The sequence below is a fragment of the Acinonyx jubatus genome, chromosome B2 (assembly GCF_027475565.1).
Source record: "Acinonyx jubatus isolate Ajub_Pintada_27869175 chromosome B2, VMU_Ajub_asm_v1.0, whole genome shotgun sequence".
NCBI lineage: Eukaryota > Metazoa > Chordata > Mammalia > Carnivora > Felidae > Acinonyx > Acinonyx jubatus.
Window position 1 is genome coordinate 71,378,414 of NC_069385.1, and position 20,352 is coordinate 71,398,765.

Below are 20,352 nucleotides of genomic sequence, written 5' to 3' on the forward strand. Positions count from 1 at the left end.
TTTTCTATTGGGTTTTCACCTTTTTCTTACTGATTTATAAGAGTTTTTTTGTCCGTTAGGGTATTTCTGACATGGATATTGGAAAAAATGTATTTTACTTTTTGGTGTTTTCTGTGGCACGAGTTTGAATTTATATAGGTAAATTTATGTTGGTAAAATTATAAACTACTATAACAGGGTTTTTAAAAAATATTTATTTATTTTAGGAGAGAGAGAGAGAGAGGAAGGGGAGAGAGAACCCCAAGCATGCTCTCTGCTCTGTCAGAGCAGCGCCTGACACGGGGCTTGATCCCACCACTGTGAGATCGTGACCTGAGCTAAAATCAAGAGACAGACGCTAAACCAACTGAGCCTCCCAGGCACCCGAAACATCTTAGTAATTAATATTTGCCTTTTGTGTCATTTTAAGAAATTTTTACTCATTTTCCTTCCTATTCATATTTTTGCTTTACAGTTGTTATAATACCCACCAGTATTTCCTTCCTGTATTTCTATGGTATTATTTGTATATTTAAATACATTTGAATATCTGAAATATCTGAAATACATTTTGAAAGAAGGAATAAGATAAGGATATGATTTATTTATTTCCAAATGTCTATACTGTTGTCTCATCACCATTCAGTGAATCTGTTTTTCCCTTTTTGTTATTGTTGTATCCGTTTTTCCTTTTTAATTGGATATATTATTTTTATTGTATAGTGGATTCCCTTATATATCATTGTTTCTTTCTTGATTTGTTTTTTCATTCCATTAATATTTTGGTCTTTCAGTGGTAGTTTTAGGTTGATTTTAATACTCTCACTTTAGCATACAGTTTAATGTTTGGCAGTCCAGGTGTACCCAATCTCTTGGCCATTCTGAAGTTTGCCGCTTAGATTTTGCTCTCTTTAGCTTTTGGGTGAATACGCTATTGATTAAGAAGTTAGGCTGTACTTCATGTGCAAATCTATACAACAATGAGCTTATACTTTTCCCTGCAGAGTAATCTCTGGTAGGCTTGTCTTAAGACCATTCATCTTTCTCTGCTGTTTTGGGTTATATGGTTTATCTCTTGGCCACACCTTCACTGTCTTTCTTTGGAGGAAAAAGGGACTCTACATCTTTATTATAAAACTTCCTGCAACTTCAGGTCTCCCTTTCTATAGGGATGCTATTTCCGTGTAAAAAATTTCCAAACTTTCTTCAATGTTGTATCTTTTTTGTGAGCCAGGTTGAATTATGTGTGGCTAATAATTCTTTGGAATTTGTATGAGAATGCTTTTTTTTTTTTTTTTTTTTTGTCTTAATCAAGATGAAATTTGCCCCTCTTTCTGGTTTTTATCCACTATTGGGATGATAGGGAGTGGCTTGTGAATGTTTACTTAAATTCTCAATGATAGAATGATCCTGATGAAAATCACATGCATAAAATATATATTTGTTTAACAGAGGGAATCCCACTTTCCAAGTGACCTGAATGCTTGTGGCCCCCATCCTATGCTGTTTGTTTTTATTTACCAGCTAGTTATTTGAATGTGCAAACCAGAAGATGGAAGACTGTGATGGGAGAATAGGATGTTTGAACTAGTCACTTGTTTTTTTTTTAATTTTTTAATTTTTATTTTTGAGAGAGAGAGGGAGAGGGAGAGGCAGAGAGACAGTGTGAGTGTGGGAGGGGCAGAGAGAGGGAGACACAGAATTCAAAGTAGGACCCAGGCTCTGAGCTATCAGCACAGAGCCCGACGCAGGGCTCAAACTCACAAGCTGCGGGACCGTGACCTGAGCTGAAGTTGTATGCTTAACCGACTAAGCCACCCAGGCGCCCCTGAATTAGTCACTTCTGAGGTATAGTTTGGGGTGATGAGAAGGTTCGGGATGTGATCGAGGAGGGTGAGAGGTTGAGGTCGTGTGAAGAGCAGTGGAAGTGAGATCAAGGAATGTATTAGGTGGTTCCTAATGAGTGATGGTAGGAGTCCAGGTTGAGAGGATGACTATGAGCGGGTACTAAAGGCAGGATGAGGGGTAGCATAGTTGGATGGAGTGGCAGAGACTGAGCAGAGTAAATAGAGTCACAAAACAAAGAGATATCTATACTGTCTACTCTGGGGGACTGCTAGTGAATTCTCATTCCTGTGACAGTGTGCAGTAAATGCCATTTTGTAATAAAATGACACATATGTGTATATATACGCAAACATTTGTAACATATGTATGTGTATGTGTGTGCAATGCGTACACACACATGGTATGACTGGTACCCCTGGAGTTTTGCCGTTTGTAACCTGCACAGCCAGTGTGACAGCTCTGGTAGTTAGTTCAAAGGAACAGCAAGAATAGTTTTGTTTGTGTTACCCTCATTTACAATAGAGTTTTTTAGCATTATAATTAATAAAATAAAAGGAAGAAAAAGACTTTTAAGTTACAGCATTTGTCATAGTTTAGCATAGTTTGTTGTTGAACTCATGTTTTTAAATGCGTTTCATGTTCAAGTTGCTGTGCCGAGTGCAGAGGGTTGAAAAGAAGGCCTCACCCTTGAGAGATTTTACTGCACTGGGTAGGGGTAGAGAAAAATTGGTAGTGACATGGGAGACCTTCAAATAAAACAATAACTTGACTGGTATTTTACAGAAGTCCTGTGGTGGTTTGGAGGAGAAATAAATTATATCCAGTTAGTTTGGAATGAAGGATGTTTTATAGAGGAATTGGCATTAGATATGGAAAGATTTCTTTAGAAAGAGATTTTTGTTGGACATGGGCTGAGGGCATCCCAGGTAGGAAATAATGCTTAAAAATTCGATGTTTAACCATCTGCAGATTTAACTGAGCAATACTATTTATTTTCACCCCAAACTTGGACAAATGAAAACTGCATAATAGACTCTTGTGAAGTTTTAAAATAGCAATATGATTCATGATGTCAGTTTACTTGGACCAGAATTATAGTTGCCATATCTGTTTTTCCAGTTAGTTAATTAAAACAGTCCTCTGTAGTTTCCTGTTTCTTCTACATTTTCATTTGCAAATTGTTTTTGTAAAATTCCAAATCCAAGAATAACTCAAACTACCTAATTGTCTGGCTGTCATATGTGAGCATTGAAGCTTTTGTTTTGCTCTCTAAATTATGTTCTTTGACCCACAAAATGCAGAAAATAGGAGTTTAGAAGTATGGCATTAATTCATTTGAAACAATCAGTGAAATTCAGTTAATTTTATACTGAGGCTAAGAGGAGAATATAGCAGTTAATCACCAAAGTTAATAGCAAGAATCTTGGAAAAATGGCATGTCTGTTCAACTGTTAATGTTTTATAAAGGAATATGCATACTCATTGTTAGAATTTTAGAAAGTCTGTATATCATAAAGTAGAAAAAAATTCAACTGTCAAGAAGAGGTTACATTTTAACATTTTGTTGTATCTTCTTTTAGTCATTTTGTTGTGCCTATATTTACAGAATATGTATAATTAAATGTATATAGCTGACATTTAATGTATGCTGTGTATCTGGGGTTCGTTCCATCATTTTCCTTCATTCTGAGGAACTGATCTTAGGATTTAAGAAAATTTAGTTTTATTTTTAAAACTTGAAATATAATTCACAAACTACAAAATTCACCCTTTTAAGCTGTATAATTTAGTAGTCTTTAGTATATTCACAAGATTATGCCACCATTACTGCTAATTCCAGAACATTTCGTCACCTAGGTGGCCTTAGTTGAGTGGATTTCAAGGAATGGGTTATCTTTGAGATGAGCTTTGGAGGTCTACAGGTTTCCAGAGAACAGTTAATTATTTCCTCTCATTAAAACCCTTCAATGGTTCCCCATTGCGCATAGTATGAAACCCAAACTGCTAAACATAATATTCTTTATATCTGGGCCATGCCTGTGTCTTTGCCATTGTCTTTGATTGTGAACCCTTGAAACATAACCTCCATCTATACTGAGCTTTGGACAATTTGCTTCAAAACCATCATTTCCATGCCTTTGTAATACAGTTTGGCTCATCCACTGTCCTGCTAGGAAATGACCACTGTGTCCTTCAGGGTTCAACTCATGGGTCCCAAGTGTCTTAGCATACCTTTCTCTTACTCTTCAAGTGGAAATAACTACTCCTCGTTAGGCTTATTCCCTATGTATTTGGTATTCCTTTCCTTATTTGGCTGTAAGAGTGTAGGTTTATGTCTGTTGTCTTGGTATAGTTAGCAATATATCAGAAGTATTCTGATATAGACAATAAGCTACATGGCCACTCTATATGGCCATCTATCATTAAAGCTGTAACTCTTCATTGGACCCAGCTACTTAACTATTCTCTTCTCTTTCTGGGACTCTCCTCTGAAGGTAGGGACTGTATGCTTAATTTCTCCAGCACTTAGAGCTATGTCTAATACGTAGTTTCGGCTCAGGAAATATTGGATGGATAGGTAGAAGGGTGGATACCTGGGATCTTCAGTAAAAAGGAATGGAATATAGAAAAGTACAGAGGATAGGAAAGTAAAACATGCAGGTGTTTTGTTTTGTTTATTTTTTGGTGGGGCCCACAATTGAAGGATTTAAGGTCTAAGTTTCTCCACTGCAATACTTAATACCAAAAGACAATGGAGCAATTTCTAACAGATTCTTGAGCAATGTGAAATTGATGTACCTTCTAGTTTTGTGGGTTTTTTTTTAATGTTTGTTTTTGAGAGAGAGGGAGGGAGGGAGGGAGAGAGGGAAAGGCAGAGGAAGAGAGGGAGACACAGAATCTGAAGTGGGCTCCAGGCTCTGCTCTGTCAGCACAGAGCCTGACGTGGGGCTTGAACTCATGAGCTGTGAGATCATGACCTGAGCCTAAGTCAGACACTTAACTGACTGAGCCACCCAGGCACCCCTGTTGTAGTTTTCTTCAGTTTTTTTTTTTCACGTTTAGGTTTGTTGAGCATCCTTTATCTATGGGTTTACAATTTTCATTAAAAGTAGAACATTTTTTTACCACTATTTCTATCCTTCACCTGTTTGAAGATTTTGTTATCAATGCTCTTTTCATTAAAAAACAAACTTTTTTCTGTTTTATTTTGGATAGTTTCTCTCGCTGTGTCTTCAAGTTTAATCTTTTTTTCTGCAGTGTCTAAATTGCTATTCATTGTATTCATAGTATTTTTCACCTCAGGCACTGTAGTTTTCACCTCTGAAAATTCATTTTGAGTCTTTTTTATGTCTTCTATATCTCTGCTTAACTTTTGGAATATATGGAATACTATTATAATTGTCTTAATTTTCTTGCTTGCTGATTCTGACATGTTTCTCAGTTTTGGGCCTATTTTTGATTGGTTTTTCTCCTCCTGATGGGTTGTATGTATATATACATTTTTTCCTCCTTGCATACCTGTTCAATTTTTGACTAGATGCCGGACATTTAAAATTTTACCTTGTTGGAGGCTTGATATGTTTGTATTCCTGTAAATATTTTGAGCATTGTTCTGGGATGCATGTAATTTACTTGGAACTGGTTTATACTTTTCGAGTCTTGCTTTTAAGATTTGTTAGGTGGACTAAAGCAGAGTTTGGTGTAGGGATAGTTATTCTTTACTATTGAGACAAGATGCTTCTCTGAGTCCTCAGTGCCCTGTGAATTAACCTGGCTTTTAGCAGCAGGCATTATTCCCCGTCTTATCTCAGTGCTTGTATGGTTCCCTCTAAGTCTTTTTAGTGGTTCTTTTCCCAGCCTTGAGTAGTTTCCTCATATTCATGCTCTGTTGAACATTCATGGAAGTCTGTGTCAGGATATCTGTAGTTCTTTCTTTCCATCTGTCTCTTTTTCTGTCTCTGTCTGTCTCTGTTATACTCTGCCCTGAGAACTCTAGTCCTGTTGGTCTCCCTGAACAACGTGTTCTGTTTTTTTTGCTTTGTTTTCTTTTTTAACTCAGGGAGGCTGCTGAGCTTTACCTGGAATCCCCCTGCCTGCTCTGAAGCCCTGGAAACCCCTTGGGCAATTAACTGGGACAATTGTAAGGGCTCACATAGTTTATTGTGTCCTACAGATTACTGTCCTTTGTTGTTAGATGTCCAGTGCCTTGGTATTGCTGCCTATATTTTGTCTACTTGGTTTTTTTCAGGCAAGATGGTAAATCTAGTTCCTGATTCTCCAGTTTGATTAGAAGAGGAAATTTGTTTTCCCTTCTTAACTGGGTTTTATTAAAAAAAATTTTTTTTAATTTATAGTTGTGGTAAAAGCCACATAACATGAAATTTACTATCTTAACCATTTTTAAGGATACAAGCCCAATCGTGTTAACTATGTGGACAGTTTTGTGCAACAGCCCTCCAGAACATTATCTTGTAAAAGTGAAACTCTGTACCCATTAAACAGCTCCCCATTACTTGTAGTCTGTGACAACCATCATTCTGCTTTCTATTTCTGTGATTTTAACTACTTTCAATACCTCATATAAGTAAAAATCATATAGGATTTGTCTTTGTTTCTGGCTTATTTTAAAATTTTTTTTTTCAACGTTTATTTATTTTTGGGACAGAGAGAGACAGAGCATGAACGGGGGAGGGGCAGAGAGAGAGGGAGACACAGAATCGGAAACAGGCTCCAGGCTCTGAGCCATCAGCCCAGAGCCCGACGCGGGGCTCGAACTCACGGACCGTGAGATCGTGACCTGGCTGAAGTCGGACGCTTAACCGACTGCACCACCCAGGCGCCCCATGTTTCTGGCTTATTTTACATAGCATAATATCCTCAAGGTTTATTCATGTTGCAGCATGGGATAGATTTCCTTTTTTCAAAGCTGAATATCATTCTGTCATATCTGTATACCACATTTATTTATCCACGTATCTGTTGATGGATATTTGGGTTGCTCCCACCAGTTAGCTATTGGAATAATGATGTTATAAACATGGGTGTACAAATACCTCTTCAAAACCCTGCTTTCAGTTCTTGGGATATAAACTCGGAGGTGGGATTCCTGGATTATATGGAAGTGCTATTTTTAATTTTTTGACAGAACTGCCATAGTGCCATAGAACTGCCACTGTACAGGTGCTTCCACCATTTTACAGTCTCAACAACAGTGCCCAAGGGTTCCACTTTTCTTAACCAAAGTTTTAAGCTTAGGTATTTTATATTTACCTACTTTTCTGTAGCCTAGGGCAATGGTGGCAGCTGTAGGGAAGGGGGACATTGTGGTGGGGAGGCCATTTGGGAATAACTCAGCCTACGTATTGGGTCTTTTGTTAGAATCCTTGAGTTCTGGTCTTTTTAGAAAGCTTTCGGTGAATGTTGTCTTTAGCTAATTGGGAATCATAAATTATTCCAGTAATGCTCAGGTTATTTCTTTAATTTATTATGGAGTCCAGGAGTCTTTCTTCAGGCAGAAAGAGTATTGTGCTGTTTTTATTACTTCTATCAGAAGAGAGAAGAAGGAAGACAAGAATAACTACCGAGTTCGTTTCTATCTGTATTTGAGTGGAATAGTGACAATTATCAAGAATTTATCATTTTATAAGTAGAGCTTCTAGGGATTTGGCGAGCTTGGAGCTGAACCCTGGTGTGCCTTTTTGCTTTACCAGAGTCTTAGTAGTTTTCAGTGTTTTAATGCTTACTTGCATATTTCCTTCTACTTGTTTTGTTTGCTGGTAATAAATTTTCCTTTTTGCTATTTTTAATGTCCAAAGGAAGATATGTTTTTGCTCATTTCATCAGGTAATTTGGGAGAGAAATGCTGTGATGTCTGCTATCTAAACCTGGAAGTTCACTTAATTTCCAACCTTATATTGAAAATAATTTTGAAAATAATAATCCTGTTTTTGGTGCCATCTTGATGGCTCATGAAATTCTCAGATACAAGTATTTAAGTAAAAATATTTTAGTAAACAGTTTAAGATAACAAAGTGATTTAATTTATGCCATGGGTTGGGTTCAAGATAATAACCATAAATAAATACCTGTAGGTTAACAAATACATATTTGGGAAAGAGATTAATTAGTAATAGTTTCTTAACAAAGTATATTTGTCCTAAATCATTGTGTTCTTTGTAATTTTAGATGGTTGTTTGTGGATTTTCTGTCGTGAAATTAGATCATAAAAACAAAAAAACCCTGCTTAGTTTTTAGGAAGAATATGAGGAAAGAAAGAATTTTTGGAATATTGTTGAGAATTAAAATTTTATAAAACACTGCATTATGTACCTGTAATCATCTTTTTAATTTAAAAAAATTTTTTTTTAAGTTTTATTTTTTCATTTTGAGAGAGAGAGAGAGAGAGAGCACATGCGAGCGCACAAGCGGGGTAGGGGCAGAAAGAGAGGGAGAGGGAGAGAGAATCCCAAACAGGCACCGCACTGTCAGTGCAGAGCCCGGTGCAAGGCTCAAACTCATGAACCGTGAGATCATGACCATGAGTTGGCCACATAACCAATTGAACCACTCCAGTGTCTCTCTGTAATTATCGTTTAATGTCTTTTATCTCTTTTGTCCAAGTGCATAATTGAAGTTTTTTCCACTTAATGGCTATGATATGTAATATATTCTCTTGTCCTGTTCCTTTTGATCATAGTAGAGGGACATGGGACCAAGAAAGACCATATGGGTTACATGGGGATTATATTTATAATAAGGACATAATTTATACCTATAGATTTTATGATTAAAATAATTGGCCTGTAACAAAATTCAAAGCAATAATGATTTAACAAAATTATTACTATTATTTTTTAAAATATAATTTATTGTCAAGTTTGCTAACATACCGTGTATACAGTGTGCTCTTGTTTTTGGGGTAGATTCCCGTGATTCATTGCTTACATACAACACCCAGTGCTCATCCCAACAAGTGCCCTCCTCAATGCGCATCACCCATTTCCCCCTTTCCCCTGCTCCCCACATCAGCTCTCAGTTTGTTCTCTATATTTAAGAGTCTCTTATCGTTTGCCTCACTCTCTGTTTGAAATTATTTTTCCTCTTTCCTTCCCCCATGGTCTTCTGTTAAGTTTCTCAAGTTCCACATATGAGTGAAAATGTATGGTATCTGTCTTTTTCTGATTGACTTATTTAACTCAGCATAATACCCTCCAGTTTCATCCACGTTGTTGCAAGTGGTAGGATTTCATTCTTTCTCATTGCCAAGTAGTATTCCATTGTATATATAAACCACATCTTTTTTATCCATTCATCAGTTGATGGACATTTAGGCTCTTTCCATAATTTGGCTGTTGTTGAAAGCACTGCTCTAAACATTGGAGTGCATGTGCCCTTATGAATCAGCACTCTTGTATCCTTTGGATAAATTCTGAGTACTACTATTGCTGGGTCATAAGGTAGTTCTATTTTTAGTTTTTTGAGGAACCTCTGCACTGTTTTCCAGAGTGGCTGCACCAGTTTGCATTTTTACCAACAGTGCAAGAGGGTTCCCGTTTCTCCACATCATTGCCAGCATCTGTTATTTCCTGAGTTGTTAATTTAAGCTGCTCTGACTGGTGTGAGGTGGTATCTCAGTGTGGTTTTGATTTGTATTTCCCTGATGACGAGTGGCAGTGAGCATCTTTTCATGTGTCTGTTGGCCATCTGGATGTCTTCTTTGGAAAAGTGTCTATTCATGTCTTCTGCCCATTTCTTCAGTGGATTATTTGTTTTTTGGGTGTTGAGTTTGGTTAAGTTCTTTATAGATTTTGGATATTAACCCTTTATCCGATATGTCGTTTGCAAGTATCTTTTCCCATTCTGTCAGTTGCCTTTTAGTTTCATTGTTTCCTTTGCAGTGCAGAAGATTTTTATCTTGATGAGGTCCCAATATTCATTTTGCTTTTAATTCCCTTGCCTTTGGAGCAAGAAATTGTTGCGGGTGAGGTCAAAGAGGTTGTTGCCTGTTTTCTTCTCTAGGGTTTTGATGGTTTCCCGTCTCACATTTAGGTCTTTCATCAATTTTGAGTTTCTTTTTGTGTGTGGTGTAAGAAAGTGGTCTAGTTTCATTCTTTCGCATGTTGCTGTCCAGTTCTCCCAGCACCATTTGTTAAAAAGACTCTTTTTTCCATTGGATACTTTTCCTGCTTTGAAAGGTTGGTTGGCCATACATTTGTGGGTCCAATTCTGGGGTCTGGGGTCTTCTTCTTCTTTTTTTAATCTTTATTTTTGAGAGAGAGAAAGACAGAGTGCAAGCAGGGGAGGAACAGAGAGAGGAGACACAGAATCTGAAGCAGGTTCCAGGCTCTGAGCTGTCTGCACAGAGCCCGACATGGGCTCAAACCCACGAACTACGAGATCATGACCTGAGCCGAAGTCGGACGCTTAAGTGACTGAGCCACCCAGGCGCCCCTCTGGGGTCTCTATTCTATTCCATTGGTCTATGTGTCTGTTTTTGTGCCAATACCATACTGTCTTCATGATTACAGCTTTGTAGTAGAGGTTAAAGTCTGGGATTGTGATGCATCTTGCTTTGGTTTTCTTTTTCAACATTACTTTGGCTATTTGGGGTCATTTGTGGTTCTATAAAATTTTAGGACTGTTGTTCTAGCTTTGAGAAGAATGCCGGTGTAATTTTGATTGGGATTTCGTTGAATGTGTAGATTGCTTTGGGTAGTATTGACATTTTAACAGTATTTATTCTTCCATCCATGAGCATGGAATATTTTTCCATTTCTTTGTGTCTTCTTCAATTTCCTTCATAAGTTTTCTGTGGTTTTCAGCATACAGATCTTTTATGTCTTTGGTTAGGTTTATTCCTTGGTATTTTATGGTTCTTGGTGCAATTGTAAATGGGATCAATTTCTAGATTTCTCTTTCTGTTGCTTCATTATGGGTGTATAGAAATGCAACCGATTTTTGTACATTGATTTTGTATCCTGTGACTTTGTTGAATTCATGTATCAGTTCTAGCAGTATTTTGATGGAGTCTGTCGGGTTTTCCATGTATATAGTATCATGTCTGCGAAAAGTGAAAGTTTGACTTCTTCTTTGCCAGATATGATGCTTTTTATTTCATTTTGTTGTTTGCTGAGGCTAGGACTTCCAACACTATGTTAAACTACAGTGGTGAGAGTGGGCATCCCTGTCATGTTCTTGATCTCACTGGGGAAATTCTCAGTTTTTCCCCATTGAGGATGATACTAGCTGTGGGCTTTTCATATAGCTTTTATGATGTTTAAGTATGTTCCTTCTATCCTGACTTTCTTGAGGGTTTTTATTAAGAAAGGATGTTGTATTTTATCAACTGCTTATTCTGCATCTATTGACAGGATCATATGGTTCTTACCCTTTCTTTTATTAATGTGATGTATCACATTGATTGATTTGTGAATATTGAACCAGCCCTACAGCCCAGGAATGAATCCCACTTGATAATGGTGAATAATTCTTTTTATATGCTGTTGAATTCGATTTGCTAGTATCTTGTTAGGAATTTTTGCATCCATGTTCATCAAGATATTGGCCTGTAGTTCTCCTATTTTGTGGGGTCTCTGTCTGGTTTGGGAATCAAAGTAATGCTGGCTTCATAGAATGAGTCCAGAAGCTTTCCTTCCGTTTCTAGTTTTTGGAACAGCTTGAGAAGGATAGGTATTAACTCTTCTTTAAATGTCTGGTAGAATTCCCCTGGGAAGCCAGCAGGCCCAGGTCTCTTTTTTGTTGGAAGGTTTTTGATAACTGATTCAATTTCTTCACTAGTTATGAGTCTGTTCAAATTTTCTATTTCTTCCCATTTGAGTTTTGGTAGTGTGTGGGTGTCTAGGAATTTGTTCACTTCTTCCAGTGGTCCGGTTGTCCTGTTTGTTGGCATATTGTTTTTCATTGTATTCTCTGATAATTGTTTCTATTTCTGAGGGGTTGGTTGTGATAAGTCCAATTTCATTCGTGATTTTATCTGTTTGGGTTCTTTCTCTTTTTGAGAAGTCTAGCGAGGGGTTTATCAATTTTGTTTATTTTTTTAAAAAAACAGCTCTTAGTTTCATTGATCTGTTCTACTGTTTTTTTAGATTTTGTATTATTTCTGTTATAATCATTATTATTTCTCTTCTTCTGCTGGCCTTGGGGTTTCTTTGCTGTTCTGCTTCTAGTTCCTTTAGGTGTGCTATTAGATTTTGTATTTGGGATTTGACTTACATGAGGATTATATTTATAATAAGGACACCATTTATACTTATAGATTTTATGATTAAATAATTGGCCTGTAACAAAATTTAAAGCAATAATGATTTAACAAAATTATTTTTAAAAATGTTCCTCATATTTAGAATTAAAATTTATAGTTCCTTTGTTCTAATAGCTGCTTAGTAATTCAAACATGAAACAAAATGTAGCATAGTAATTCAAATAGTAAAAGCATAATGAGATATTGTCATATCATTTTCTTTCAGTGCAGAATAAATTCATGACAGGGAGTTTTGGAATGCAGACAGTGTATTGATCTGGGTATAAGTGTGTTCACTTTAATGTTTCATCAGGTTGTATATTATATGATTTATGTACTTGCTGTGTGTACATTACGTTTGAATCAAATTAAAGAAATTGCCATTAAAATATGAAGAAACTTACCTTCTTTTCTTTTCTCTTTCAAGGAAATGATTATTGACAGAGTAAATGGACAGGCTGTTCCTAGGTATTTGATATATGACATAATTAAATTCAATGTAAGTACCTTTTATAGTTTATAAAATTGCCCTTGAGATAATAGTTATATTTTTACACATAAAAAATGTTACTGCCGGGGTCCCTTGGTGGCTCAGTCAGTTAAGTGTCTGACTTCAGCTCAGGTCATGATCTCAGGGTTTGTGAGTTCAAGACCCGTGTCCGGCTCTGTGCTGACAGCTCAGAGCCTGGAGCCTGCTTGAGATTCTGTGTCTCCCTGTCTCTCTCTGCTCCTCCCCCGCTTGCACTCTGTCTCTCTCTTTCTTAAAGATAAATAAACATTAAAAAAATTTTTAAGAAGTGTTACTGCCTTAGAGATAGTAGGAAAGAAAAATTGTGACTGAGGTTACTCGTATGAAATCTTAATAATTTTTTACATTTCTTTGTCTTTAGAGTTTTTTTAGATACTTCAGGTGAGTAAAGAAAAATAGTTTAACTGATAAATAAGACAGCATTTTATAGGATGTAAACTCTTGGTTTTAGTTATTCTATACCCACTTAAAAAAACAAATCCACAAATTTTATTACTGTTACTTAAAAAAAAAGAGAGAGAAGCTGATTATGGGTGTTGAGCATGTAACTTGGGGACATAAACATGTTATTCATGAGTACAGGCAGGAAACTTAAAACAAAATATAAAATTCTGTTATAAACAGATATCAAAAAATAGGAATTACATTCTCTACCCATGCTATAGTTTTAGACCAGCCCCCAAATCTGCCTGTTTAGTTTAATTTTAGTATCACTGTCTACATTATTTAGACAATACAAGATGACTCTATAAATGCAAGAAACTCTTTCAACAGTGTACACCTACGAAAAGGTATAATCATTTCTCTAGACGTACATTATTCAAATTGCATAGTCATTTAGTATTCAAAGCAGACTAAAAGCAATTAAGAATTCTGGACTTAAAAGTGTTGTCTAAGTGTTAGGATTTTGAAGATTTATAACAAAATTTTAAAAGTTCTCTTTTGGGGTATGTATTTTACTTATTATTATTTTTTGAAGCTTATTTATTTTGAGAGAGAGTGCACATGCATATGAGTAGGGGGTGGCAGACAGAGAGGGAGAGAGAGAGAATCCCGAGCAGGCCCTGAGCTGTCAGCACAGAGCCTGACGCTGGGCTCGATCTCATGAACTGTGAGATCATGACCTGAGCTGAAACCAAGAGACGAACGTTCAACCGACTGAACCACCCAGGCACCCCTGGGGTATGTATTTTAAATTACAGTATCAAGATTCAGGATGCGTTAATCCAGGTTACTTTTAAAAAGGCATTTTTTTTTTCCCTGGAAATTTTCAATATATATATATATATATATGTATTCAATATATATATTTGTGTTTGTGATTACTGTATTCCTCAAAAGTAATGCTTTCCAGAATTGACTATCCTTATCACAGATTTTGGAATAATGTTCATTGGCCCATAATGAGACATGAAGGGTGGTGGTTGCGTTGTTTTGTTGTGATTGGAGAAGTTTTGTCTTCTTTGCTTTTTGACATTGAGCTCTGCTTTAATATGTGTTCAGTGCAGGTTCACTTCTTAGCCTGGAAACTTTGACAATAGCCTTCTAATTCTTTAAAAAATAAATATGAGAAGTTTCAGTGTATACAAAAGTATAGAGAATAATTTAAGGAATATACATGTATTAACCATCAGATATGTTGAAGCTTAACATTTTGTCATTTTACCTATTTTTTGAGATAAGAAATAAATCATTACAGATCTAGTAGAAGTTTCTTGTGCACACCTCTCTCATCCAAAACAGGACGACCTTTTATGCAGAAGAAACTTCTACCCTGTATTTGATATTTATTATTTTCATGAATGTTTTTAATATCTGTACTGTCTATGTGTGTGTCCATAAAATAATATGGTATTGTGGTGAGAGGTTTTTAGTGTTATATAAATGCCATTGTACTGTACTGTGGTATTCAGCTTTTTGGTCCACATTATTTTGTTGAGATTTATCTGTATTAATACATATAGGTTTAGTTCATTCATTTTAATTAGTATTGAGTATTAATTTGCATAAATATATAAAAAATTTTTTTCCTTTTGAACATTTGGGTTTCCATATTTTGCTGTTATACAACTATTGAACAGTTTTATATATTCTTGTGTGCATACATCAGAGTTTGTCTAGGACAGTTTTCATTCTTGGGATGTAAACACCTGAGATGTGTTTTTAAAAAGTACAGTTCCTCACTCCTGCCTATGATATAGAAACCTACATCACAGAGATTCTGAATTGGCAACTTTAGGTGTATTTGCTACCTTGTTGAATTCCTCTCAGAAGTAGGTGTAACAGCTTACCACAGTTGGTATTATCAGACTTGAAAATTTTTGCTAATTGGATGCGTATGAAATGGTATTTCATCTTGTTTTAATATGCTTTTCCCATATTACTAATGAAGTTAAGGCATTTCAAACGTTCATTTTTACTTATTTGTATTTTTTAGTGTGTGATTTAATTGTAAGTTGAATATTCTAATTTTGTTATTTGGTTGTCAATCTTAATGTGTAGGAATTAATTATTCTGGATTCTAATACTTTTTTGGTTATGTATGTGACCGTATCTTTTGCAGATTAGTATCTAATGATGCACAGAAGTTTTTCATTTTAATGAAATCAAACTTACTGGACTTGAAAGTTTGTGCTTTTGCATCCCGTTTAGGAAATTCATCCATATTTTGCTGTGATATGATTAGGTTATGCTTTAACTCTCTAGGGCTGTAATTATTTACTCAATAAATATTTATTGAGTGCCTATTGCCATATTTCATTGGTTTTAAAGTCACATTTTCCCCCACATTTCTGATATTAGTATATATTTATAATTGAAACCATCATATATTTAATTCCTTAATTTATTATGGAGCCTTGATGATTAGCCAGCTTATTTTGAATCACGAAGTCAAGGTCACTATTAGAAAAAAGTCATTTTTTTAAAATAATCGTTAAAAATCTTTTTAGTTCCCTTATTTTGTACAAGAATTTCATTAATCATCTTTTATATATATTGTTCTAGGTATTGGATATACATAGGTGAATAAGACATAATTTCTGGCTTTCAGGGAGTTTGTAATAGAGTACACTGGCCTCCAAAGAAGGCTGTTATCACAGATTTGAGAAGAAATTTTTTGTTTGTGTTTATGTATTCAGTTTTTGTCTGTGTTATAACATATACAGTTGTACATGTATGCAATTCATTAGAAATTAACATACATATATTATAAACATTTGTTAGGTATGTATTTAGATTCGGTACAAAATCAAGAGAAATTTGTGGACCACTGGACTCATGGACGAGGAATAAATGTAAAGAATTATGATAGTATAACAACAATGCAGGTATGTTAGGGATATAGAAATGTATGAAAGGCACTAGAGAAGTGAGAGTATTTCAGTTTAGCCAGGGTGTAGTTGAGTTACTGAAGTGTTGACTTGCAGATAGAGAAAGTTACATGGATTAATTTTGAAGGATAGAATCATGGATGTCAGGAGCATTAGGTGGTTGTTAGTGTATTTGATGTCTGGGGAGATATGGGACACAGCAGGAAAAGCAAATGGATTGGGGTCAGGTGACTTGAATAAGGCATTTTAGCCTAGTTCTGTAATAGGGCACTATTGATTCGTTTTAGTTATGTTCATGATAGGCTCACACTTTTATTGTTTTGAAAGATGAACTACAGTGGCAGCTTAGATAGTATTTTGAAGTGAGAAAGAATTCAAAACTAGAAGGCCAGTTAGTTAATAGTTACTGAGTTCTTCCTGTTGTCTGTTTTCAATGATTTACCATCTATCAACCAACTGCCTCCTTTAGTATAGGCAGCATAGATTTGCAGATGAACCTGCTTTCAGTTTTTTCTTGTTGTTTTGATGAATTTATGTATACATACTTTGAAGTGAAAAGTATTTAGGAGAGAATTAAGACAACTTACATATTTGTAAACAGTTAGGCTTTTTATTTAAAAAAGGAGGACTTACTTGTTCCACATTAATTTTATAGGGATCTGAATTCATCTAATAGGTATAATAAATAAGCCTAACATTTCAGGTTTTTCAGCCTTATTGATGGTGTAGGTGGTATGGGAAAGATTACACATGAACTTTGTGATCATTGACTAACATTTCTTCAATACATACCTTTTACAAACAGTTGTATGCCTTTATGTAAAGGGAACATGTACTACCTCATATCTAGGGCTTATTATTCTTTGCTGAGTATCAAAATTGTCATCCTTTCAAAGCTGAGAAAAAGTCATTCTCAAGGCATATTTAATGTCTACAGCTTAAGCAAATGCTGCCACCCTTTTGTAAGCATTAGGTTGTATAAACGTTAGGTTGGGTGATATAGATTAGGGAAGAGGAAGAAGATGAAAAGGTGAGAAAAATTCATGGAAGTGTGTCCCATCTGCAAAATAAAAAAGAGGGGTACTTGATATGAGGTGATGTTACTTATCTGGATGATACTGTCACCAGATGAAGTGTTATAAACTATATTTGTCTATACCATTTGGATAGTTTAAGCCCCTACCTTCAATTTATGTAAAAAGTATATGCACTCTTTTTATTTCATGGTTCAAATCATAGATACCACTTATATGGACCATGTTGTATATATACTGTATATAGAGAACTTTATAACTGTATAATTGAATATATTATGGAAACTTTGTTCTAGATTAGTTTTCAGAGTTGAGAATGTATTTGTCTACTTGTTGATGTATTAGCACTTTAAGCAACAAAAAACATTATAGGCAACTGTGTTGCTTATTTTGATATGTTATTTGCTTATACTTTCCTGAATTAATGTGGATTTTAGTTTCATACCAGTTTTATTAGTTCATATAATTGTACTAATTCAAATAATAAAAATGGTTAGTCAGTATATTAACACTTTAGTTCAGATGTGAAAACTTCAGTTTATATTGGAGAATATTGTATCATTCTTATACTATTTCATGCATTTATAATTTTAAAATAAATAACTCTTGTGTGTCTATGTGTGTGTTTAGGTGTGTTTATTAGTCAAATTAGGACTGACATGTGGTTGTGCAATCTGTGCACTGGACAACTTTAAAGATGCTCCTTACATAGACTGCTATGTACATTGTGATGGCTTTAATAATTATGCTGATAAAATAGTTTTTAGTATTGAAATTGAAATAATTGTCTCATTTGATTCAGGCACAGCCAGTTGGAGATTGTGATTTTAATATTCGTCTGCAGTGTATAGAAAGAGAAATAATAAGTCCTCGACATGAAAAAATGAAGACTGGGCTCATTGACAAAACACAGGAACCATTTAGTGTCAGAAATAAGCCATTTTTTGACATCTATACTTCAAGAAAGGTAAAATTTTCTAATTAGTCCTTACAGTGTGTCATAATTCAGCTTGTGAGAGGATTTTGAATGACATATTACTGCCCAGTTGTCTTGATTTTTCCAGAAATTATTTTAATTGAATATAGCACTATTCTGGACAAACTTGTGCAATTCCCAAGTCTTCTCCAGAGTAAGATTCTCAGTGATGGAAACTTAAACTAGGTTCCTTTCTTGTTTCTCATAATAGTTTTTGATTCATGGCTGTTGGTCTATGTTATGTTTTTTAAAAAGCTGTAGACAGTAAAGAATGAGATAGAGTGAAAATTACCTGTTATGCCTTCTGAAGGTCACCAACCACCAGGGGTTGGTACTTACTCCTATTTAAAAAAGCATTTGCATATGTACATAGATTGAGGGTTTTCTTTTGTTTCTTTCTGTTGTTTTGACACTTAAAATGCATCATTCTGGGATTGTTGTTTTCTTTATCTAACAGTGTGGCTTGGAAATATTTTCAGGTTAGTGCTTAGAGATTTGTCTCATTATTTTTAACTACTACATAGTATTTGACAGTAAAGATGCAACATGAAATTATTATATTTTGGAGAAGGGGTGGTTATGATAGAATAATATAGGAAGTATAGCAACATCTGCAAGTATGCATTTTAAACTCTTTTCTAATATAATCCCACATGCTAGATGATGTAAATTTTTGTAGTATTTTACCCGCTTCTGCTCATGTCCACTTAATTTGGAATGAGCCCTTGGATATAATAGCTACAGTAATCCCAGCACTGTCCAGTGCCTGTCATTTTTCATGTCAATGAATACGAAGTTATTATTCTATTTTTATGGAATTTTTGCATAACACCTGCTTGGCATGGAACTCTTGGTTGATCCCTGCTGCCATGATCTTCCCACAGCTCACTGCTTGCCTTTTGTGTCTGTTTTGGCAGCAGGGATGTTAAAGGGGTATCTATTTCTGTGCCCTGCCCAATCTGTAGGGTAAGGGTGAGGATAAGGTTGATAGACACTTAACATGGACTGTGTCATTGGTGAAAATTTGCTAACTGGAGCAATGCATTCTTATAGAAACACTTTCTAAATTATAAATCAGTGTAAAAGTTGAGCAGAGGCCAATGGTTTCAGTTTGCATTCATTTTTTAAAAAAACTAACTTGACAGCTTGTGCTGTCATAATTCAAGTTCAACATTTAAGAAAATGTCTTAGATCATACAGTTTCTTTAGTTACAATCAGTGCTACTTAGAAATATTTGCAGTGGATTACTATAAGAACTGTTCTTAAGGGATGTGAAGCAGGTTGAACAACTTTTCATGTAGTTTTTCACTAGAAAAACCTGTTATTTTTTTTTAAACACTTAGCTTATATAACCCCTAAAAAATTCTAAGATACTCTTTTTTTTAAAGGAATTCTAGGAGTGCCTGTGTGGCTCAGTCAGTTAAGTGTTAGACTCTTGATTTTGGCTCAGGTTATGATCTCACAGTTCATGAGTTCGAGCCCCACATCAGGCTCTGCCCTGACAGAATGGAGCTTGCTTGGGATTCTGCCCCTCCTCTGCTGACGTGCGCGTGTGCATTCTCTCTCAAAATAAGTAAACTTAAAAAAAAAATTAAAAGAATTCTAGTATGTGGAATTTTAAGTATAACTTCCTCCTCTCATTTTCCAGTTCTGTTGTTTTTTTTTTTTGTTCCATGTAATAAAGAAGAAAAGCACATTTTGTAGCAGAGTTGGTCTAAAGGGTAAGACTACAGCAACACCACTTATAGGATAGTAGCTACATGTAACAGATGATTGCTGTAGAGATTCTTATTATTTTTATCATTACTAATGGGAATGGGTGAAATAGTGATATTATGAATAATAAAGCATTTTTGAGAGAAGTATGTATCATTTTTTATGAGGAATGCTAGTTTTTATGTGGATTTAAACAAAATTTACAACTATGAAGAATGCACAGAAATGTGTAGAATAATAGAATTTTATTTGTATATATCTATAAAATCTTGGAGATAACTTTGATTTTAGGACTTAACATAGCTCTGTTAACAACCTACTCATTTTGTCATTTGATCTGTCAAGTCCAGTGAAGAGATAATGAGTTGTTCAGTTTTTAACTTTAGTATACATAATTAGAATACAGCATCCAAAATAGTAAAAACAAATAGCAGCTTCTCAGATTACAGCTTATTTGTATTTACAGCTTGTTTGTATTTACAGCTTGAAGGCCAATTAAAAGAGTATTATTTGAATGGATTAATATGTTTATAAAATTTTTAAAGTCACACAGCAAAAAGTTTCTATGAAAGTTTTCTATTCATTTATCACATCAGAAGAATAACCATTGCCATTAGCTTATAACTGTATCCCTCAGAATTTTCCTATGCATATATAAGCAAATACATTTACTGTT

At 35.0% G+C, this 20,352-nt stretch overlaps 1 protein-coding gene across 1 annotated transcript in view; it reads left to right on the plus strand.

Annotated features, from left to right (window-relative positions):
• The window catches only part of RNGTT (RNA guanylyltransferase and 5'-phosphatase), a 306,719-nt gene that overhangs the window by 85,608 nt on the left and 200,759 nt on the right, over nucleotides 1–20,352 (plus strand). Inside the window, exons 10-11 of the mRNA XM_015069535.3 lie at nucleotides 12,516–12,587; nucleotides 17,786–17,950. Of these exons, the coding sequence (XP_014925021.1) occupies nucleotides 12,516–12,587; nucleotides 17,786–17,950 (237 nt within the window). The remainder of the gene's footprint in view (nucleotides 1–12,515; nucleotides 12,588–17,785; nucleotides 17,951–20,352) is intronic.